Source organism: Ostrea edulis, chromosome 1, assembly GCF_947568905.1.
Source record: "Ostrea edulis chromosome 1, xbOstEdul1.1, whole genome shotgun sequence".
In the NCBI taxonomy this organism is placed as follows: Eukaryota; Metazoa; Mollusca; class Bivalvia; order Ostreida; family Ostreidae; genus Ostrea; species Ostrea edulis.
In genome coordinates, this window is record NC_079164.1 from 108,559,945 (window position 1) to 108,585,440 (window position 25,496).

General features: G+C 34.5%; 2 protein-coding genes across 2 annotated transcripts in view; one reads left to right on the forward strand and one right to left on the reverse strand.

Annotated features, from left to right (window-relative positions):
- Nucleotides 1-7,190: 7,190 nt before the first annotated feature.
- On the reverse strand, nucleotides 7,191-24,706 carry LOC125666700 (39S ribosomal protein L3, mitochondrial-like). The gene is made up of 9 exons (XM_048899923.2): nucleotides 24,477-24,706; nucleotides 21,617-21,880; nucleotides 21,079-21,169; nucleotides 18,754-18,882; nucleotides 18,248-18,347; nucleotides 12,000-12,060; nucleotides 9,073-9,184; nucleotides 7,722-7,799; nucleotides 7,191-7,543 (listed from the first exon to the last, which is right to left on the reverse strand). Exons 1-9 carry the CDS (start codon nucleotides 24,548-24,550, stop codon nucleotides 7,304-7,306), a joined length of 1,149 nt encoding a protein of 382 aa, XP_048755880.2. The 5' UTR covers nucleotides 24,551-24,706; the 3' UTR covers nucleotides 7,191-7,303.
- LOC125666694 (T-cell immunomodulatory protein-like) overlaps nucleotides 24,557-25,496 on the forward strand; it is a 29,971-nt gene continuing 29,031 nt past the window's right edge. The window contains exon 1 of the mRNA XM_048899910.2: nucleotides 24,557-25,006. Within this exon, the coding sequence (XP_048755867.2) occupies nucleotides 24,841-25,006 (166 nt within the window). The 5' untranslated portion in view covers nucleotides 24,557-24,840. The remainder of the gene's footprint in view (nucleotides 25,007-25,496) is intronic.

The window sequence follows — 25,496 nt, forward strand, 5'->3', positions numbered from 1 at the left end:
CGATGGACTGGAATCCACAGGGATGCAGGAGACGGGGGAGACCAACACACAGCTGGAGAAGAACAAGGCTGAAAGAACTAGATAACATTGGAACCATCTGGAGAGAAGCCAAACAAATTGCTCAAAACAGAGTTAGATGGATGATGACTGTTTCAGCCCTATGTTCTGTAAGGGACGAAGAGGACTAAGTCAAGTAAGTCATATAGAGTCAGCATTTAACAAATTATATGGTTGTTATAATGACGTAAACCTTATACGGTACCAATTTTGATGCACCAGATGCGCATTTCGACAAATAATATCTCTTCAGTGATGCTCAAGCCGAAATTTTGGAAATCCGAAATAACAATAAACTTAAATTGTAAGAACTAAAGGGAATTTAAAAAGAGAGTGCCAAAGACTGGAACCCAATTCGTCTAAGGATAAGATCTATGCATGAGGGAGATAATCCCTAATTTTGAAATGAATTTCTAAATTTTATCACAGCAATTAAATATACATCCGTATTTTCAAGCTAGTAACGAAGTACTTAGCTACTGGGCTGTAGAGACCCTCGGGGACTAACAGTCCACCAGTAGAGGCCTCGACCCAGGGGTCGTAATGTAAAACTTATACGGTACCAATTTTGATCTAGTTTGCCAATACAACATATCATTGGGCCAAATGCTGCCTGACGTGTTTCATACTGATTGTTAGGTCGTTCTTGGAACACTGGTTTTAACTACGGGTTACTCCGTATACCTTATCAAAACAGGGCTCACGGCGGGTGTGACCAGTCGACAGGGGATGTTTACTCCTCCTAGGCACTTGAGTCTTCCTCTACATGTACTTTGTCCAGGAGGTCCGTGTTTGCCCAGCTCTTTATTTCGTATTCCTTATATAGGAGTTATAAGATTGATCACTGTTCATTGTTTTCACTTTTCATATCATAATATAATATGCAACATTAACTCGATAGTTTGAACCCGTCCTAGAATCAAAATCCTGGGATTGCGATATTCACAATTTTGGTACACCCTTGTCTGCTTTTCCTAAATTCATATATCCATTTAGCTATATACCGTATGAGCAAACTTAAACAAGTCTTTCAAATTATAAACACAATAATCACAATGATAATTCTCAGTTTCTGGCCCCACCTTGGACCAAAACCCTTATCCCTGATTAAGGATTAATCTACTCAACGTCTATAGCATTTTAAAGAAGATATAGTACGATATTTAGATGTTTTACACGAATACACTATATATACCAAGTTTGTCCCGCCCTTGATTCGGGACCTCTACCCCTGGAATCATGAGATTTACAGTTTTGGTGGAGTTTTTCTTACCAGTGTACAGTTGTAGACAAGAGGATCTTTGAATATTGGTGAATGTATGGCAGATTTTACACCACACCTATGACTCCAGGGGTACAGAAGCCCTGAAATTTACAGCTTATGTCACCCTTGTCCTAAAGATGCTTCATATCCAATTTGAATAAAAAAAAAAAAATGGAACGGTAGTTATCTAGAAAAAATTAAAAATGCTCAATTGTTAACATCTAATCACCGACCATTTCGGTCCCACCTAATACCCAAACCTCACAAACTTGGGATCATGAAATTAACAATTTTGGTAAAGGACTACCTGCATAAGCGCCTTCTAAATACCCATTTCAAAATAGCATTAAAGAATATGTTTTTAAATGTTTCACACATAAACATTACATACCAAGTACGGCCCCGCCCTGGAGTCAGAACCTCTACCCCTGGGACCATGAAATTTACAATTTGGTGAGGCCTTCCTGACTTCTGCTCTACGGGACGATCAATTTAGTTTTTCTTACAGATGCGCGGTTGTAGAGAAGAAAGGTTTGAAAATCGATAAATTTTTGGTAGTTTTGGCCCCGTCCCTAAGGCCTCGGAGGTGAGGCAGTCCTGAAATTTATAATTTATATCTTCTTGACCTAAAGATGCTCCATACTAAAGGAAAATAATTGGAAGAAAAGTTATAACAAAGTTAAATATCTTCAAATAATTAATGATATCTTTAATTTTGAATTGATGCGCGCTATAATTGAATTATTACTCTCTTCCAATGAATTTATGGTATGATAAGCTGAAGTAGATATTAACGGCTAACTAACAACTCAACTTTATGACAAACGGGATGATTTCAGCTTCTCCATCGTCAATTCACATATTTATGTAGCAATATTCCATTATCACCTTTATATGGTGTTTATATCTTTAAACTAATTCGATAGGCAAGAGCTTGTTCTGCGTACGGTCAGTTTTGAAATCGAGGCAAGCTACTGACAAACAAGTTTATGGTACAGGGGTTTCAAGTCTCGATTAAAGTCAGCATTTCGCAAATTCTATGGTCGTTATAACGACCTAGTTTGTTAATACAACCTATCATTGGGTCAGATCCTGTCTGACGTGTTTCATAGCAATTGTTAGACCGTTCTTGACACACAGATTTTGACTACGGATCACTCCGTTTACCTGATAAGGATATAGGGCTCACAACGGGTGTGACCAGTCGACAGGGGATGCTTACTCCTCCTAGACATCTGATCTCAACTCAGGTGTGTCCAGGGGTCCGAGCAGCATGTGGCCATTGCGCAGGGAGGGATCTTTATCGTGCCACACCTGCTGTGACACGGGACCTCGGTTTTTGCGGTCTCATCCGAAGGACCGCCCATTTAATCGCCTCTTACGACAAGCAAGGGGTACTGAGGACCTATTCTAACCTGGATCCCCACAGAATAATTCTTTTAAAGAGAGCAACTCTCTAATCAATGATCTTTTTACTTGAATTGTTGTTCTCTTTAAAAGAACTGATGCGCACAATAATTCCTTATGCAAAATCGTTATAGACAATTAAAGATATCTTCAGCTAAATCAAAGAGATTCTCAAATCATTGATACCGAGCTCCAAATTAAATTTTATAAGCAACAATTCCACCACATTGATGCGTGCATAGATTGAATTGGTGAGAGCAGTAATTGAATTGATGCGCGCATCAAATCAATTATTGCTCTCATCAATTGAATGTGCGCATCAATTCAATTAAAGCGCGCAGTAATTGAAGTGATGGTATCTTCAAATAATTAAAGATATTTTCAATTATTTGAGTTTAGGTTTTTTTGGCGCTGCACAAGGATGGGAATTACATTCAGGGGGATTGTTACCGGAAGTTCTGTCCACAGGAACTATTACGGATATATTTTCATTTGGAGAGGCATATTGCATAGTGGCTCCCAATATAACAATTTAAGGTCACTGAAAGAATTTTGAAAGTTTTTGTGTAGAAGATAATGTTCTATAATTTTCATTCACATCATGTCGAACTTGTAGTCCTTAATTCCAATTGGTTGTAAAGCTTACAGGTAAAAGGGTAATGGATGGGCAGTTAAGAAATGTTTTGTGTAGAAGATCTTAACAACATTTTTCTTCCAAATTTCATCAGACTTGTACAAATGGTACTAGTTTGTATACAGATCTTAGTTTCCATTAGTTTTGACAGTCACAATTAAAATGAGTTTTACCAGAGATGCATAAGCGGAAACGTTAAATAAGCACTAACGGTCGCAAATAACGAATGGACAAGAGGCTCACAAGCCTTATCGGTCACCTGATTATTAGTTAAAAATATTTACATTCACTGAATCTTTTCTCTTATATTTCTTTTGAAATTGACATTGCTTTCATCATGCAGTAAATACGTGTTTGTTGCAAACAAGTTCGATCCGGTTTTCTAGTACCACCTGTCTGCAAAATCATTACCAAATATGGAGTGTCAGCAAGGTCAAACTGAAAGGGTGCATTAGCTGTTCCATTTAACGTAGTTCCACACTCCTGTGACGTCATAGGATTTTGCAAAGTCAATGATTTAATGATAGGAATATAAATTTTGTTGGAATCTTTTTCAATAGTTATTGTAAAAAATCTTGTTAGCCATAAAATATTTCAAAAGTCTTAGTTATATTTGAATAGTCAATGATATGTTTCAAAATATTGAATCCAAGGACAATAACTCTGTTTTCATTCAATTATTTATCAAGTCCATAATGCGATAGATTTCCTTTATTTTTGACAAACATTTTACCAAGGTGATAAGGAATCATTATCTGTGTCTTTTCATGAAATTCCATAATTTTTTTTAATCCCGAGTGATTTTAAATAGCTCAGCTTTATGGTGCCATACTTCAGTTTTTGATGGGGGTATACATAATCTGGAAGCTATAGATTTGAAATTATTAAGGAAGGGTATGGATTTTTTCCCATGAATAACTATAACAGATGTAACTCTACTAATATAAACAGAAAAAATGATATGTAAACCATGCTATAAGGAAAGTGCGTCCACATTTGTTTGTTTTTTAACATTTTGGAGAATAACGCTAATTCAATAATTTTCCACATATTATTCTAAAACTTGATGAACATATTGAAAATGACATGTGTTTTAGTTATTGACACGTTTCCCGATAAATAAATGCAATTCAAAAAATATTTTGTTGTTTTTATATTAAAATAAAAACATACAACTGTTTCCAGTGAATTTCATAAAAATCTACATCGGGGTACATGACTTTAGTGGTGTATGTAATGAAAATTAATATGGAAATCCTTAACTGTTTTGCCTTTTTTCATTACTCTGAATGTTAATTTATTGATTCCAAACAAAAAAATGCTACCTAAACCCCAAAAATCCAGGACTAAGGACCCACCTTAAGATAACAAATGGGTTAACCATATGATATTTTAGATCTTAATTCTAGTTTATATTTTTAATAATACATGAAAATATAAACAATAAAATGTCTTTCTTTGTTGTTTCATCCGGTGATTAAGGTAGCAATCATTGTAGAAAAAATGCATCACCCGCTTACGCATACACTGTATGTGATCTGAACGGTATATGTATATGGAGTTTCGAAGATATCGTTATCATACTCGAATAACAAATAAAGTTCTATTGCACGCCAGAACTCATCTTGCAAAGATGGTCAAAACTATGTATTATTGTTAGTTTTAAGTATCACAAGTGCTATAAAATCTAGACAAAAATTCTGTTCTGCTTCTCTAAACTAAATTCTAATATTCAGCAACAATATAAAACAAGATGTGTTCTTTTAACAATCGTTAAAAATGCCACTGAAAGTGCGTATAGTGATGAAATACTTCACATGATAAGCATGTTATATCAATACATGTATTTTAAAAAAGAAATAATGATTGCATATTCGTGTATTTTTGCAGGATAACTTCCGAGGTCCAGAAATGTTGTTTTGAAATATGAAAGTCAGACGTCAGGTAAAGATTTTATATTTCAAACAACATAGGCTATCCTCAACGTACACGAATACAAGAACACTACGGCTCAGAAATGTACAGCCGATCGTTTTCCTACTGTGACGTCATGGTAGTTTTCGAAACGAACCTACGTTTTTCTTTTTGCTGACGAAAAAGGTGAGATGGTAGAGCTATTCTAGAACCATTAAAAAAATTTTCAAGTATTTAGTTTGATGTTGATGGATTTTATCAACTGCTTTGCAGTAATATGTTTATATGTGTATCAATCTCGGAATGCAAGCGATCGATTTATAATGGACGATAAATGTTCTTCAGTTATTTATGAATTTGTTTTACAACATCTATTGATTGATTTTTTTACGATTATAAAATTGAATTATCAGTTATTGGCTTTATTGTTGTAATAGCAAAATACGAAGTGTAAGCGAGATGAGAATAAATTTTCTCATAATCAGTTATTACGTATGAAGGTATATCGCAGAATAATGACCGCGACATTCCTTTGATCTTTGCAATAACCGTGGTAGAATATCATATTCTTTAATGTAAGCGATAACAAATTGAAAATAAATGGAAATTTAGAAGGAGCAGGTAGCCCTTTACCAATATTATAAATTTCATGATCCCAAGGGTAGGAATTTTGGTTCCAGGGTGGGACCCAAAGCATTATATAGTAATTATGGTGTTTATCATTTGAAAGATTTCATTTTTAATTTTGCTGATACTGAATAAAAACTAAATGCAAACATAAATTTAGGAAAAGCAGAAATGCATGTACCAAAATTGTGAATTTCACAACACCAGGGTTTTGACTCTAGGGCATATCCAAAATAGTCATACAGTGTTAATATTACACATATTATGTAAATTATTTCATCAGTATGGGCAATTTCAGAGGTATTTGCATTTTCAAACAGTTGCATTAGAATTAAACATAAAAGGTCAAGGTCACCAGAATGGTAGTTCCAAAATTCCTTGTTTCCAATATCAATTGATTGCAAGAGTACTATCTTATGATATGTTGAGAGGGATTGCCCTGCTTTATGGAGTTCTTGATTGTTTTCTTTCCCCTATACTATCCAAATAGCAAGAATTACATTTTGTACCTCTCATTAAAAAACTTGCTCATAACATTTGAACTTAAATCAGTATGTGGTATAGTCCTTATGGCAAATAATTCCACTGCAGTTGTAACACACAACTTGAATGACATTTAACAAACCAATTAAATTTCATATAAACAGAGTTGCTATTAAGCCATGTCCTTCATATAACAAACCTCTTAACTATTTTAATTGTAAAATTTATATAATCATGTTTGGAGATTAATAACAACCAATATCTATAAGGTCATTTCAATCTCTGAAATCACCTAGAGATTATATAAGGTCTAATTACTTTTATAGGTCATGCTTCTTTACAACATTGTATTTCCTGGTGAATGATACCATTTTAAAATCATCCCCACTCGGCTGTCATTTCTAGATGTTCAGGAATAATTTCTCATCCTCATGAATTCCGCCAATCACACAAGACATCTCCATTCATATATATATATATTCATATTTCCATTGTTTTTGCCTTTGATATCTTTACAACTTGTGATAACGATTTCCTCGTGAATGTGATGCAGTTGTAAACAATGCACGTACATGTATGAATACGGACAAATATACTACGTCTGGGAATTCCAACAGAAAAGAAAGTAGAATGTAAATACAAGAAAAATACATGAGGGTAAGAACTATACACAATTCATGCATATTTTTCATGAAGCGCCAACACTAAAATTCTTTTAAAACCGTGGACAGTCTCCATGGTAAACATCTTATTCCAGATGTTGTAGATGACCTTACATTACAGATAACAAAATACCATCCCATCAAAATAACATTTTCCTATCAAAATTTATTTGGTAATGATTGTAATTGAAGAGAAATCTCTAAAACCACAGAAGTCCTGAAATATAATTCCACTTGATAAGTCTTCAGCTGAGTCTATTCTATAGCAAATGTAATAGAGGGGTCTCTGAAGTCGTAGAGGTCCTTGGATATAATTTCACTAGGCAAGTCTCTAGCAGATTCCTCAAACCTGGTGGGGCAGATGGGAGGGTTTTGCATCATTTCCCTCCTCTTGTTTCTTAACGATGTGTCCATCACTCTTACATAACAGTGGTCGGGGCCAGGTACTATCCCCTTCACATAAATTACATCATATTTTGTGTCCATCCTCACAATCTACAAAGAAAGAATTTTGACTAAAAACATATCGTAGCACAAATACTGATAATGAAAACCAAAATATTCCTCAAAATATATTTTTGGACAGAAACTACACATCTGAACATTTGATGCAAAATGATATATAACAAATTCTGTATGAAAAAGAGTTTGTTTAATTGCATAGTATGATAACCTTTAGTCCTTTCTGTGTGTTCCAATCCATTCCCATGTGTCCAGGCATTTTCTTACCAGGTCTCACTCCTGCTTGTGACTGCAGAAAAAGTTACATACCATCAGAGATTTCAACACTCTAAGGACATTTTGGTGATGAGCAAGAGAAGAACTGAACATCAACAACACAGTTTGATAAGAAGTACCTCGTTCTTAAATTTGCGAGTCACAGCATCTTTAGGTGAGCTGTAATATAGCCCAGTACCACATTTAATATACACCAATAATCTAAAGGTATGTACATGGGAACCCAAAAATAATACCATATGGTTTCTTCACGAATCATTGGATGTGGGCGGAGCTTATCTATGGCCATTGTTATCTATCTTAATGAGCTGACACACAGTCTATACCTCCCCTCAATTGTGGACAGGTCATTGCTATCAAAACTCTGGTATATTGGGCTTCCTCAAGATCTAATATCAAAACACCTCTCTTGGGTACTCACAGACCACAGTCTCTGTAGATGTCACTCCACCTGAGATCAATTGTTAAATGTTTGATTGACAGGCGGCTTACCATTGATTACCATACAGGTAAAATTTGTGGGTGTTAACATAAAATTGGGTCTTCAAAAAATGTTATAAAAATAGCTAAAACGCATCAAAGATGCGTATGGCTGAGTTGCAGTTTGGAAAATTATGCATGCTTGCATTCCTGAAGTAAAAACATGCACGTATTTAATATAGTTTATAAGTATGAAGCTTTGAATGGCCACGATAGGTATTTAGTGTGATAATGACCTTGACCTTTGGATTTCAAAAGCAACATGAATCTTGAATGTCATTAGGATTTGAAGTCTGATAAACATGCACCAGCAAGTACATGTATAAAAGTTAGAGGCAAGCTCAAATCTACAGTATATAGTGAAAAAAAGACCTTGACCTTTGACCTTTTGATCTCAAAATATATAGGAACCTTCCTCTTTTGGATGTGATCAAAATATGCAAGTCTGACAAAGACGCACCAAGTAGTATAAAAGTTAGAGACCGAACAACCTCAAATCTATGGCATTTAGTGACAAAGTGACCTTGACCTTTGGACCTCAAAATAAATAGGAACCTTCCTCTTTTGAATGTGATCATGTTATGTAAGTCTCACAAAGATGTACCAAAAAGTATGAAAGTTAGAGACCGGACAAGCTAATTGTGGACGCCGCCCACCTGCCCGACCATCCTTCGCCTATTTAAAAGCCGAGATTTGCTACGCAACTCGGCTAATAAAGAAAAAACAAAACACTATGATACTTGTATAGCTTTGCAGCTGGGATGACTTGACATACATTTACAACATGATGAATACCACGAACATACCCTTCCTCCACCCGTTGCTCCTCCCTTCCGCCAATTTTTCCCACCTCGATGAGATGAACTCTGGCCCTTGAATCCCCACCTCCTTACTACACCTTGAAATGCATGCCCAATTCTAAAATCATATAAAGTTGTGTCAGCATTATGAAATCTGGTCACAAATTTCAAAAACATGAACTTTGTGGTAAACATTCATAGCTTGCCTATATTGTAACGCTATAAAATTAGGGTAATTTAGCACGTTATATCTACAATTCTTTGAATCCATGTAGAATTGCATTTTCCTTCATAATACAAATAAATTTGCTATACCTATGTTCATTATAAGCATGTCTGTCTGTATGTCTGTATTCTGATTAGTGAGAAAATGATACTGCTGTATTGGTAGTTTTATCCTGTCTGTATTCTGATAATTATGTTAATGCTGTAGTTTTATCCTGTCTATATTCTGATTATTATGGTACTGCTGTAGTTTTATCCTGTCTATATTCTGATTATTATGATACTGCTGTAGTTTTATCCTGTCTGTATTCTGATTATTATGGTACTGTTGTAGGTTAATACTGTCTGTATTCTGATTATTATGGTACTGCTGTAGTTTTATCCTGTATTCTGATTATTATGGTACTGCTGTAGTTTTATCCTCTCTATATTCTGATTATTATGGTACTGTCTGTATTCTGATTATTATGATACTGCTGTAGTTTTATCCTGTCTGTATTCTGATTATTATGGTACTGCTGTAGTTTTATACTGTCTGTATTCTGATTATTATGGTACTGTTGTAGTTTTATCCTGTATTCTGATTATTATGGTACTGTTGTAGTTTTATCCTGTATTCTGATTATTATGGTACTGTTGTAGTTTTATCCTGTATTCTGATTATTATGGTACTGCTGTAGTTTTATCCTGTATTCTGATTATTATGGTACTGCTGTATTGGTAGTTTTATTCTATCTGTATTCTGATTATTATGGTACTGCTGTAGTTTTATACTGTCTGTATTCTGATTATTATGGTACTGCTGTAGTTTTATCCTGTATTCTGATTATTATGGTACTGCTGTATTGGTAGTTTTATTCTATCTGTATTCTGATTATTATGGTACTGCTGTAGTTTTATCCTGTCTGTATTCTGATTATTATGGTACTGCTGTATTGGTAGTTTTATTCTGTCTGTATTCTGATTATTATGGTACTGCTGTAGTTTTATCCTGTATTCTGATTATTATGGTACTGCTGTATTGGTAGTTTTATTCTATCTGTATTCTGATTATTATGGTACTGCTGTAGTTTTATCCTGTCTGTATTCTGATTATTATGGTACTGCTGTATTGGTAGTTTTATTCTATCTGTATTCTGATTATTATGGTACTGCTGTAGTTTTATCCTGTATTCTGATTATTATGGTACTGCTGTATTGGTAGTTTTATTCTATCTGTATTCTGATTATTATGGTACTGCTGTAGTTTTATCCTGTATTCTGATTATTATGGTACTGCTGTAGTTTTATTCTGTATTCTGATTATTATGGTACTGCTGTATTGGTAGTTTTATTCTGTCTGTATTCTGATTATTATGGTACTGTTGTAGTTTTATCCTGTCTGTATTCTGATTATTATGGTACTGTTGTAGTTTTATACTGTCTGTATTCTGATTATTATGGTAATGCTGTAGTTTTATACTGTCTGTATTCTGATTATTATGATACTGCTGTAGTTTTATCCTGTATTCTGATTATTATGGTACTGTCTGTATTCTGATTATTATGGTACTGCTGTAGTTTTATCCTGTATTCTGATTATTATGATACTGCTGTAGTTTTATCCTCTCTATATTCTGATTATTATGGTACTGTCTGTATTCTGATTATTATGGTACTGCTGTAGTTTTATACTGTCTGTATTCTGATTATTATGGTACTGATGTAGTTTTATCCTGTCTGTATTCTGATTATTATGGTACTGCTGTAGTTTTATACTGTCTGTATTCTGATTATTATGGTACTGATGTAGTTTTATCCTGTCTGTATTCTGATTATTATGGTACTGATGTAGTTTTATCCTGTATTCTGATTATTATGGTACTGCTGTAGTTTTATCCTGTATTCTGATTATTATGGTACTGCTGTATTGGTAGTTTTATTCTGTCTGTATTCTGATTATTATGGTACTGCTGTAGTTTTATCCTGTCTGTATTCTGATTATTATGGTACTGTCTGTATTCTGATTATTATGGTACTGCTGTATTGGTAGTTTTATTCTATCTGTATTCTGATTATTATGGTACTGCTGTAGTTTTATTCTGTCTGTATTCTGATTATTATGGTACTGCTGTAGTTTTATTCTGTCTGTATTCTGATTATTATGGTGCTGCTGTAGTTTTATTCTGTCTGTATTCTGATTATTATGGTACTGCTGTAGTTTTATCCTGTCTGTATTCTGATTATTATGGTACTGCTGTAGTTTTATCCTGTCTGTATTCTGATTATTATGGTACTGCTGTAGTTTTATCCTGTATTCTGATTATTATGGTACTGTCTGTATTCTGATTATTATGGTACTGTCTGTATTCTGATTATTATGGTACTGCTGTAGTTTTATCCTGTATTCTGATTATTATGGTACTGCTGTAGTTTTAACCTGTCTGTATTCTGATTATTATGGTACTGTCTGTATTCTGATTATTATGGTACTGTCTGTATTCTGATTATTATGGTACTGCTGTAGTTTTATACTGTCTGTATTCTGATTATTATGATACTGCTGTAGTTTTATCCTATATTCTGATTATTATGGTACTGTCTGTATTCTGATTATTATGGTACTACTGTAGTTTTATCCTGTCTGTATTCTGATTATTATGGTACTGATGTAGTTTTATCCTCTCTATATTCTGATTATTATGGTACTGCTGTAGTTTTTTCCTTACGTTTTTGCGTTGCAGTCCACATAATCATCCACTCTAAAATGGTCAGCTCTTAGTCTTGTACCTGCAGAAAATTCATATATTGGTACATCACCCCAAAAAATGAATATTACATGTACAGAAATATTTGTGGCTCTAAGACCCTGGAACATTAAATGGCAAGAAAAGAAATATACAGCATTCGTGATTTTCATCCGTTTCAGTCAAAACATTTGATGTCACAATGCCATGGGCGGTTAGTTTTACATGTATTGTATTAATGAATTATGATGATGAATTATGAGGAAAGCTTTCTTCTCATTTTCTTGATAAACCAAGTTCCATAAACACACAGTTTCCATGAAATGTAAACCTATAAACATGCTTAAAGTTTAATGAGTATACAGGTCACATGCTTGGTCATTGAAAATTAAGTTTTATTTATCAAATATTTACGTGTGAATTGTGGGCTGCAAAGTAATTTTTAAAAGTCTTGATTATTTCATAAATATATATACATATACAAAGCACTAAAATGACCAACGACAGGAACAACCAGATTGTCAAATTTTCGGGACGACCCGTCCCTTCTTCAGGACAAACAAAAAGAATTACATAATGTGGCCAATATCAACAGAGAATAATAACAAAAACTACATATAAATACATCTAGCACTACAACTACACTAATCTACAAACGTATTTATAACGCAGACTACATGTTTTTTGCTTTTAGGCTTGCCAATCAATGTTAAAAGCGGAGCAAATTAGGACATGCCTTATTCGTCCAAAGAGCTGATCCAAAGTCTGAACATTATTTGACGCTATTTTGTCACCCATGCAGGTAAAAAATAAGAAGTACAGGCCGAGCCTGATGTATTTTACTGAACCCAATTGTAATAAATGCATCGAATCGAAAATTGAGGCAATGAATCGAACATTGAATCGAGCATTTATATTGAACAGTATCGATATTTCGGTGAATCGTTTCAGCCCTACTTTGAAGGAGGCATGGCTCTTCATTTGAACAAACTTGAAAGCCCTTCACCCAAGGATACTTTTTGCCAAGTTTGGTTGAAATTGGCCCAGTGGTTCTGGACAAGAAGTCGAATATGTGAAAAGTTTACAAACAGACGACGGACAATGGGTGATCAGAAAAGCTCACTTGAGTTTTAAGTTCAGATGAGCTAAAAACCAAAAAACTAATGTTCCCCTTGGTACGAAAGCCTATTGGTATCATGTAAAATAAAAAAATAAAATCACACTCACTATCTCATAATTATGACATAATTATCTATTAATTCATTAATACAGTAAGTGCAAAACTAAGTGGATTGAATATCAACTTGGAAATGGGAATTTCAATCCCATGTTTTCAAATTGTCCATGCTGAAAAATGTTCCCATGGCTATTCAATGTTTTCTAAGGAGTTCACACCGAGTTGCATTGTGACATTAAATGTTTTGACTGTAACAGATGAAAATCATGAATGCTGTATTTTCATTTCTTGTCATTAATGTTCTTATTTATATTTTGGCTGTCCTTCAAAACTGAGGTAAATAACCCCATTGTTTTAACAGGACCATTGAAATTGTCCAGGTCTAACCAATTAACCTTTTACTTATCTATAAATCAGACATTTATATTCCTTATAATCATCACAGGGAATTTAATTTTTTCTCTGTGACCTTGAATTAAAATATTGATGTTGTAAGGAAAAGAAATTTCTCCTAAAATCTTGACATTATCCACATAAAGAATGTCAAGGTCATAAAATTTCTATTTGTACTTTGAATCTTGTGTTGTATCTCTTTTATGAGTTTGGAAAGGAATATTGATAATGGGAGACGATCCATCTATTAAAGAAATTACAAGTATCCCAAACTCTTTTTGTGCATTTCAATTTATATAACAAACTGCTGGTTCAAAGGTTTTACCAAAAACTCCTTTTGACCACAAGAAAGTGACAGTACATTTGTTTGACTGGACTAGTAAACAAAATGTCTGGCATGCAATACTCTGATTTAAAAATCTCTGGCATTTCAGATATAATCAATACCTCTTTTGAAAATAAATGCATTTTATGTATTACTGTGGATTTACAGTAAGTGTGAACGAGACATATCGGCAAGTACATGACGTGCTTCAGATAGTTCATTTGGAAAGTCCCCGAGTGATTTTAAAGAGCGCTTTTGATAGGTCGGTTAAATTATAGGTAGGCGGTCCCAAGTATTTGGCATTATATTATCTCGTGCCTAACAAGTGTAAGTTTCACTATTTGATTTCAGTGTAAATTGCACCGTACGTAGCGTGAGATTCAATATCGGTTTTGATTTGACAACGGAGATTTGAGATTACGTTAATAAAATGTCTTGTAAAGTTTATCTTATATATACTAGATATCTGCATGTATAAGAGTGATGGGATATCTTATAAAGAAAAAAATATAAGATGTCTTATAAAAGATACAAGATATCTCGTAAACTTTAGAAGATATAACTTTTATCAGATACCTTATAAATTTTATCTTTTAAACAGGAATAACCGTGTTATACTTATAATCCATCGCAGTATCAATAGGTATGGGAGGGGGAATACAGGGTGAAAAAGGCGAGCTCCGATATGTAAAGAAAAGGCAGGATAGCAATATCCCAGAATTCAAATAGTGCTGAATATTGAAAAGAAAAGAAAAAGACGGGATCGAAAATGCTGCGGGAAAAGGCAGGATCCGCAGTTGCCTCTATATCCCAATAAAAATTGAAAGGTTACTCTCTTAAATTCTGTAGATACTTGTCAGTTTTAAGAGATCAGAAATTTCAGTACATGTTTCTATAGGCGATTTTGTCCGTTTAAGAACAATGCTTTTGTTTTGTTGTCTCTTTCATATTCGCAGTTTCCAAGTCGTTATTTTAAAATAAATCTCTCAGAGGATATTTTCGAAATCTTGCAAAGCATTGGAAAAGATTGATGTCGGAAAAATTTCTAAATTCAAATAGTTAGGGGGAAGAGGGGGTAAAAACTCGTAAGTTTCTGTCATCCGACATCGATTACACGTTAGTGGGAAAAAAAGACAACTGACTTTAAAACCACATAATAATACATTTTAATAAACGTTTAATAGTTTCAATGTACACTTTCATTTGTTTTACTTGTTAATCGATTAGTTTCAACATACTTCATATTTAGTTTTGTATTGGGGGAGGGGGGGGGGGGTGTCTTGGTGAGAACTATGCGAACTCAGTTTTCTCTAACATTGAACATTTGATCTCGCCCCTAAAATAATTTGTAAGATTAAGTAATAAGATCAATAGATATTCTACTTCGAGAAAACATTTATTTTCAACACATGGCATGCTTTGATGTCTTTTACTGTTATATATACCCACATTTTCGTAAGAAATTCGGAAGTAACCATTGCTAGATACTGTTAATTGAATGAACAACGGCAAGTTCTGTGAATTCTAGCAAAAACTAAATTTCTCAAACCACCCCTCTCCTGTACATGTAACACATTATTAAAGAAATTCAGCATTTTGTTAGCATTCTATAACGTCATAATAAACCACAGTAAAGGTCGATTGTTAATGTTGCGATACTGGCGTACCTTTGAACCTATATCACTGGTCCACCCCTAACTGTATGTCCATAGGAGTTTGAAATTTTATCAATAAAGTTAATAAAATGTACTTGATTGACCAAGCCTTGAGCTATGGTCAATCAAGTACATTTTATTAACTTTATTGATAAAATTTCAAGTTCCTATGGTATGTCCATGATTGCGATTACCCGTTGTACGAACGCGACACTCGCTTCGTCAATATATATATATATATATAAAGTCTCTTTTTTGGAAGTAAAATACAGAAAAAACTCTAAACACTTTGTTGAAATATTTCGACCGTGTTACCGGTCTTCTTCACGAAAACACGACTGAAGAAGACCAGTAACCCGGTCGAAATATTTCAACAAAGCGTTTAGAGTTTCTCTCTCTCTCTCTCTCTCTATATATATATATAACTTACTCGGCCTAAATTGCAATAAAATCAGTAGCAAAGAAATTTTCAACACTTCGTTCGTGTTCAGACCACAGGGGCTCGTCACGAATTGACCCTCTCTAGTCTATATTTACATTTATTTGTAAATATAGAATAGACGATGTCAAATTCTAAAAAGACAAATATTTCGTGACGAGTCCCTGTGTTCAGACGAAATATGCTTCTCTTGGATTTCTTTGCAGTTTCTTGAAAGTCATTTCCCTAAAAATTTCTCGCAGTTCTACAAATTAAAGACACCTTTGGTACATTGTCAGGGGTACAAATATTTCTTCTTAATAAATTTTGTCTGATTTCTCTATTAATATACACTTGATTTCTTTTTAATTTCATACTCGATTAACAAAAGTACATCCGGTGTGAGCATTGCCGGTGTGAGCTTCGTTGGCGACATTTTCCGTGCAAGAGTTCCCATGATTGACAATTTTATAACGTGGCCTTTGCGACGCCTAATTTCTTACTGATTTTACCATAAAATAAACTCTCAGCATGTAATTTTAAAATCAACGTCATTGTTTTAGTTGGTATTGGTTTTCCCTTTTCGCAGTCTCTTCCATCGTGCTAAAAGATTATGTAATGACACACCAGTGTAAAGACACGTGTGACCATCTAAAATTATTTTTATTCCCGCCCCTTTAAATATTGGTCCAATCGCAGTGATTATTCTTTCCTTGATGCGTCAACATTGACAGATTTGTTTTGAAACCAACTATCCGAGACCTCGAATGAACTTGAGAAGCTGAGTCGTTCACACTTACTGTAAATTCACAGTAAAAAAATGCAGACCTTCTTCCAATCATTTGTTTTAATAGATCAACAGGGCATTTTTTTTTTTTACAATTGCAGTGAGTTTGAAACTTGATTATTCAAACTTTTATGCAAAATGAGTCCTGCACAAATTAGAATTAGCCCTGATGGGACTAATAACCCCTGCGGGGCTCATCGATATAGTAGGGGCATATTTGAAATATTGTAAAGGTGAAGACCAGAAAGACACGATTTTCAACATTATTCCTGTTTCATCTTAATACACTAAATTCCTTTGACCTCCATATTTATCACTAATCATGGTGTAATAAAGTGTACAGAGTTTTAGGGAAATCCATGCACCAGTCTCTTAAAAAATGTCTGGACAAAATCGTATCCACCGACAAATGGGCAGACAGACAGACAAATGGACTGATGATTCCATCGTACCCTCTCTTAAACTCATGCAGTAGTTTCTGTGAGATACCATATTGTTACAAAATCCATAAAGTTGAAAACTGAACATTGCTACCTTCTTGATAACTTCCCTTCAAATTCTTTTCACATTTGGTATGAATCATCTTTGGGACAAGGGGGACATAAATTGTAAACTTCAGGACTCCTGCATCCCTGTGGCTTTAGAGGTGGGACAAAACTGCCAAAAATTGACCAACTTTCAAAAATCTTCTCTACAACTGCAGAAGCTAAATGCATAGTCATGTAAAACAAGAAGGCCTCAATCAAATCAAAATTCTAAATTTTATGATCCCCAGGGTAAAGGTTCTGACTCCAAAAGGGGGCCAAAGTTGGTAAATAGTGTTTATGTGTAAGATATTTAAATAACATCTTCTTGGGTGCTACTGATACTACAATGTAAAATGAAACATACATTTAGAAGGAGCAGATAACCCTTTACAAAATTTGATGATCCTAGGGGTAGGGGTTTTGACTCCAAGGATGAGGCCAAAATTATTTATTATACACTGTAGTATCATTGTCTTCATCATTTGAAATTTTTTTTTTTATCGCTCTTGGGGGAATTTTTGTGCTGCTGAATCAAAATAGTGGGTGCACAACTTCATTATTCATATAAGATATACATAGTTTTAATTAAATCTGTACATCGGTGTTAAAGATATACTCTGGACAAATGATGTCTATGTATGGACTGAAAAGGTGATTCCAGTATACCCCCCAAACTTCAGGGTAAAATAAAGTAAGATTTTTAGTCAGACTGATGATGAGCTAATTCAGTATCATAAAAAAGATCTGGCCCCACCATCATTAAACTTTGAGAATTCTCAAAAAAATTCTCAACCTTTGAGAATTTCTTGATCAAGAATATTCTCAAAATGACAGTCATTAAACATCTAGAGAATATTCTAAGCCGAGAAATTCTCTGAACATTCTGTTTTATGATGGTGGAGCTAGCTTGAAATAAAAATACATTGGTGTATTTTAAAAAAATGTTACCTGGAGCAAGTTTGCATTCTGGAGATACCAAAAACCTTGTTAACTTTCTCTTAGGAGCAACACCGGCTTCTAGGAACAAGTGATTGTACTGTCTGGTGAACTATACAGAAAACAACAATACACATGTATATGTATCATAACAACCACCCCCCCACCCCCCCCTGCAATTCATTAAAAACATGCCAATTATTATGTATAATAATGCATAACTTTCTTGGAAGCAGTGTTTATATTTTGTACTAAATATAGGTGCTCCTGGACAGATCATCCCCCCCCCCCTAACCACCATTTTACCCAACCACCACCAGTCTGTAGTTCTATGACTTAATTTTATCCAATCTGATAGTGGGTTATAACAGCTCTCTAGACAGTCATCCCAGGAGCTATAAATGACTCTAAGGGTACATTCATAATATACATCTTTGAACATCCAGTGAAAATAACTGCTTGCCTGCTTTAAACAAAATCTAGACTAATAAAATGAAATTTTATATTGCTACAATTACCAGCAAAGGGCTACATGAGAGAGCACCGACCACCAGAGATCCCACATTCTTAGAAAACCATGGGTGGAATCCTTGAGTTTGTTGGTATTCCTCTGGAGGCGTGTATCTGATCACATGGTTATCTATTACCTGTCAATCAAGAGACATCTTTAGTTTTCTATTTACACTTGTTATGTTTTAATTAACCATGATGGCACTTCCATAAACATATACTATATAATACTTGGAGGAGGAAAAATACTAGTAAGAAATGGTAAGCATTTTATGATAAGAAATAAATTCTGTTTTACATCAGGTAAATTTTCTAAAGTTATGCATGAGGAGTGAAAAAATTCGATTCAACGATCAGGCATGCATGTAAAGTAGCTTTGTTTATCCTAAGCAAAACATCAACTGAAAAATTAATCAAAGATCTACATGTACATATACATATATTATATCTGAATTACTGTATCGTAAATATCAAATTTTCATTTTCAAAATTGTGAAAACTAGAAAAATTAGATTCAAAATTTAATGTATTTTGTATTTATATTTTGTTGTCGACATTGGGAGAAAAAACTTGTCACATGTGCGGTTGATGAAGAATGTAGAATTTACCGTGGGCATTTAGGGCTAACGTGAATCACAGTCACAAATAAATGGGTTGTAAAATAATAAAATTCATGGACATAGCAATTTAGATCAAGGTCCCTGAGAATACCCACAGTGCGGTATAAAAAGCCCACCTCACTGCACTTCAAGCTGTATGATGTAATAAAACAGTAAGTTAAAACATTGGAGTCTTTTGCTGTATCAAGGGGAAAATGTCATAATATCTTTAATAGCATTATTTATCACCAACATGAAGTTTTAAACCGTGTATGAAATTCAATACATATGCTTAGGTATCTCAAATCTTTATTTATTGTTTACTTTTGATATTACATGTACATATACATGTATCTTCACTTTTAAATCTATGACATAAGCTACAGTAAATTTGATAATACACTCCAACCTTAAAGGGACTGATTCACGATTTTCCCTAAAATTTTCTTTTTCTCTTTTAATGATCAAAATCTACTGTCTAATGTGTTTAAAGATTTCACATAAAAATTAAGGTTATACATTATCACAGAAGCTCATTTTAGAGAATTTATTATTTGTTTTGTAAACAAAGATTGCAGCATATTATTGTTTACGAAATTCTCAAAAGAAATGAATATCAATCTAAGTTTATTATATCTTTCACATTTCAAGCATGTTTAGGTAAAATGTGTCATCTAAGAGTTAGAATTTGTGACTATAAGCAAAATTAAGATGTTTTATATTACAAAATCAATATTTCACTTGTTTGTTTGTATACATAACACAGATTTAAGGCTAAAATATTGCTTTTATTCTTGCATTCAGAAGGTTAAAATTTGGCTGTCAACATTAAATGAGTTATATTTTTTAATGTTTAACATAAAAAATGAACAAATATTTCTATCAAAAATCGTGAACCAGTTCCTTTAACATTCCCACCACATGTACAGGCTGTTAGAATAAGGAAGTTAAATGTGTGTTAACAACGCTTTACACATCTTATTTAATCTTTCCGGATTTATTGCTGTGTTGCGATATAAGTGAATTTGTTTTGGGCAAAAATATCTCCAAACATGACTATGTTCAATATTTACTATGTTACGAATGTCTGTGACCTTCGCCGACACTTTTCAAGTATATCTGATTAAGTCAACTCTTTATGTACATCTAACAACTTTGTATTTCAATTTAATGGCACCTTGCACTTGTGCAGAAGCTATCTATTGCAGGGAACTCAGAATGTATAATTGAAAAATCACGTGGCTGGGCAATCATGTGACCCTAAAAGTTTAATAAGGGAAGTTCCCTCCGAAGTATTAAAATTTTTTAAAACTTTGTTGAACTTGAAATCTGCAGAGTGGCATAAATTTTGGCAACATAATAAGAGATGCATAACATACATGAAGTGTGGATTTTACTTAGTTTACTGTATTCAGGTTACATTACTGCAATGGAGTAACCACAGATTCTAGAAAAAACACCAGCAGCCAACTACAGACACACTACAAACACATTAGGTGGCTTTGGCCACAAGTCCAGTGCCTGTGCTTTGAATATACAGTCCACTCCACTTATATTGAAGTCGGTTATATTGAAATATCTGTTATATTGAAGTTAAAATAAATCCCCCAGTAGCAATATTTGTGTAGTTCAGCATTGGTTATATTGAACTTTGGACATAATGAACAATTCAGGTCGGTCCCCTGGATTTCATTATATCCGGAGTAGACTGTATATGAATTATTTCATACATACTTGTAAAACGGTACAGATGACTTTTTTGCCTTCCTTGTCCCACTGAGGTATTATTCCAAGTTTAATTGCCAAAACTCCGGTTCGTCTCGTACTACAAATTACCAAAAACATAACTTGTACAAGATCTTTTAAAACTTGCAACCCAGCACAACAGAAATGCCTGGAACATGGGCAGAGAAGCTGTGCTTCGAGTGCCACCTCTTGTGGTGTTATAATAAATGTACATATGTATATCAAAATAACAAATACATGTGACAAATCCCTTTGTTTGCACCAGTATCCACAGGCAATTATATCGCTTGGGTTCGAATTTAGTTTAGTAAATTTACTATAGTAAATTCGAACCCAAGCGATATAATTGCCGATGCCAGTTTCCGTACTAAACCCAGGAAGAGAAAATAATTATGCTGAATTATTATTCAGAAAACATTTGTGGCTTTCAAACTTTTCAAGTTACTAAATTTAATAGAAGATAATGATTAAATCATTAGCTAAAATATACAATAAGTTAAAGAATAGTATACAAAAAATAACTTACTCGTACTTCCACTGGAAACTTTCTCCTGCAGTTTGAAATCGACTAGCAATTATATTATCTGTCAGACCCTTATTTTCTAGGAATTCCTCTCTGATAGGAGAATTTGTTGTGTTGAGTGCATCCTCCCATATCTGTTCCTGCAAGTCTGCCAAGTTTTCATTTGTAATTCCATGGGTCCGTTTTGCACTTTTTCTTGTCACAAACCATGGAGCAGGCTTCCTGGTTCTTTTTCTGTATCGTTTTTGTTCATGATTAACCAGGATTCTGAATTAAAAAGCAACATCATTGACTTAGTACATCATTTTATTATATATACACAAACACACGCATATATGAAAGGCACTAAAAATGATCAACAACAAAAGCTAAGCGCAATGCGATACATTGTTCACAGTGCAGAACGAGTTATTTCCCCCTGAATACAGGGGGCGCACAACACGATGGGGTCCTCAAGTGATTGCGTCATTATAAGGAATAGATAGAGAATTTACTATTTCTGATTGTAATTAAGTGCCTTTTAAAAGGACTGATTCATGATTTTTGAAAAAAAATGATTTGCATTTTTGATGTTAAACATTAAAAATATAACTCATTTAATGTTGACAGCCAAAATTTTGACCTTTTGAATGCAAGTTCAACCATTGTCCTTTGACCATGTGACCTCTAAATCAATAGGGGTCATCTTCTCCTGAAGATCTACCAGTGTACCACGTTTTATGTCTGTCAAGCAAAGGGTTCTCAAGATATTGAGCTGACAGTATATTCCAATGTCCAGTTTGACCCTTGACCTTTAACCAGTGAGGGAAAGAGCAGGAATGGAGCCCATTAGTAACATGGTGAGAAAAAGGGAGATGGATATGGCACGTTTTGAGAATGGACATGACCAAGCACGCTAGTCTGAAATAGCACTCACATGGACTCCTGAAGGAAAGCTCAAAGAGGCAGACCTTAAGAAACATGCCCAACTATCTATTTTGTATTGCTTATAGGAGTTATGAGATTGATCACTGTTTGTTATCTTCACCTTGCATAGAGAAGAACAGTAGAAGAGAAAGAAATGAAATTGGATTCAAGACCTGGAAAGAGGCAAGCAGGGTAGCAGAACAAAGGACAGAATGGAAAGGAATTGTTCATGGCCCAGGGAGAGAAGGAAATAAGTCATTTAGGTATGAAAATCCCAATAAAAACAGTCACTAAATTTTCCGTAAAAATGAGGATTCGAACCCGTCTGATTGCTTAGTGATTGCTATAAACATCACTCTCCTTAAATTGTCTTCACACCTTGAAGACAACAACCCAGGATCTTCAAATGCAGGTTTACAGACCATTCTCTCAACATCCACTTATCTTTAAATGCAGGGTTACAGGGGTTACGAGAGTTAAAGACCATTGTCTCAACATGAGAGAAAGGTCTGTAACCCTCGTAACCCTGCATTTAATCTTGTAACAGTTTTCTAGTGTAACCTGGTTACAAAATTGCTACCCAGGGAAACTGCTTCGATTTCTTGCCTTATACAGGTTGGGAACACTTCCCCTATAGCGAGATATTCTCGCTAACACGCGATTATCCCTCTCTAGCGAGATTAAATACATCCCGTACAACCAAGAAAAACACCCGCGGAGTACATCTCTTTGTGATTCACATGAAAAGAAGAAAAAGTTTTAAAATGTCTGATACTTCTGAAAATATATGAATCAAAACAAAAACACTCACGATGTGTATTAAATTTCAGACTGCTTCCCTCTTATGCAGCAACTTTGATATGCAATTTCATGACTATGTTGTCAATTTCATAGAAACAATTCACATCATGTTGAGTGCGTGTCGCACTTATTCAGTGTTGCACGGGATTTGCCATTATTTTCAATAAAGACGCCAAAACACCTGTTTATGGTAATGTTTATTTCTCGCTAAAGAGGGATAATCGCGTTTTAGCGAGAATATCTCGCTATAGGGGAAGTGTTCCCAACCTGTTATATGGAACCCGTCTGACCGTATTCTCTTTAGAGAAGTCGAGAGGCATAGCCTTCATCGACTTCTCTTCGCAAGCATTCATATTTTGATTCTGGAAAACGTGTAAATGCCGGAGTCGGTGACGGTTTATGCTTCAACCGATGTTTCGACTCAGATGTGCCTGGATTTATGCAATAGACAACTTGTTTTCAAACATTTAGCAGTAATGCACAAAACCGTCACAATGAAATCAACACTTACTTGCTTTTAATCCATTTTCAACATGCCCCCTGTCCCGGGTTTACATTAACTGGTCTTGGGAGTTGTCAAAATAGGGGACCAGTTAAGAGAAAGTAAACAGAGTTGTGATTTAAACCCGGGACAGGGGACATTTTGAAAATGGATTAAAAGCAAGTAAGTGTTGATTTCCTTGTGACGGTTTTGTGCATTACTGCTAAATGTTTGAAAACAAGTTGTCTATTGCGTAAATCCAGGCACATCTGAGTCGAAACGTCGGTCGAAGCATAAATTGTCACCGACTCCGGCATTTACACGTTTTCCAGAATCAAAATAAGAATGCTTGTGAAGAGAAGTCGATGAAGGCTATGCCTCTCGACTTCTCTAAAGAGAATAGTTTGACCGCTACACAAGATAAATCAAACTGAATATCCTCGAGATTAAAGACCGATTACGGGTGCGGAGATTTCACAAATTTAGAGATATCTCATCTGTTTAATTGCCATTTACGAGATTACAATTTCTTGTAAGAAGAATTTTTGATAATGACCATGAGACACAGAGCAAATTCGAACTACCTGCAGTTCGAGATGGAAAAAAAAATATCTACAGTTTCCACTAACATTGCAATCTAATCAACATGCTAATTCAGCTCTTGTTTTTCCCTACCTGCTATAACAAGTTGTTTCTTTCAGTAAAAGGCCTTGCAAACATCCTGAGAGTTTACATATTAAACCCGCCATGCCTCTGTTGTGACATTTACGACATCATCGAACTACGGCATGTTGATTGAAGACCATGATGTTCGCGGAAATAACTTCTGATTTCCAATTTTGCTCTAAAATAGGGGGTAAAGATTTCTTCACATGAGATTGGGTCTTCGTTTTATTTAATATTTTAATGTCGCAATACAATTTAAGACGATTTCTGATAAACATTTCTTCTGCGTTCTTTAAAAGTTTGAAACAACAGCATTCGAATTACAGCTTTAAAAAGGGTTACTCACTCTGATCATTCATATGATGGTGACAACATGAAACAATTCCTCATCTTTACGTTGATGTTTCACGGCTGTTTTTCCTACTCTCCTCATGACAAAACAGTTTCAGCATTTGGTACAGTTGTTCAAGGAAAATTAGCAGCCTTTGGTGATTTTAATGCAGACAAGCATACAGACATATTTACTCTGTCGGATGATGGTAAAGAAAATTTGCATAGGATATCTAATATATTGAAACTGAGTGCATATTTGTTAGAATTCTCCGTAGTTAGACATTCCAGGGTGCTATAAAATTGTCCAACGCAACTCAATGTATTGTTGTAGCCTAGTACACACAGTCACCGTTTAAGACTACACTATTCGATAGACGATACCACAGGAGTTTGAAATTTTATCAATAAAGTCAATAAAATTCACTTGATTGACCAAGCCATGAGCAATGCGTTAGCATAGTGAACAGGAATGAAACGCCGTTTTAGAGAAATCTCGAGTTTCGCTTTGAACCGCCGCGCAATTAATATAACTCGTCAGTATTTATCACTAACAATATTTGCCTACTTAAATTTGCCTCATAACCCCTCTCTAATGCTGTCAGTATCCACTTTATTCGATTCCGTGTAAACATTGACTTTACCGAGGACCCATTGTAATACGTCACATTCACTCTGGGCCTGACATTTTTGTAATCC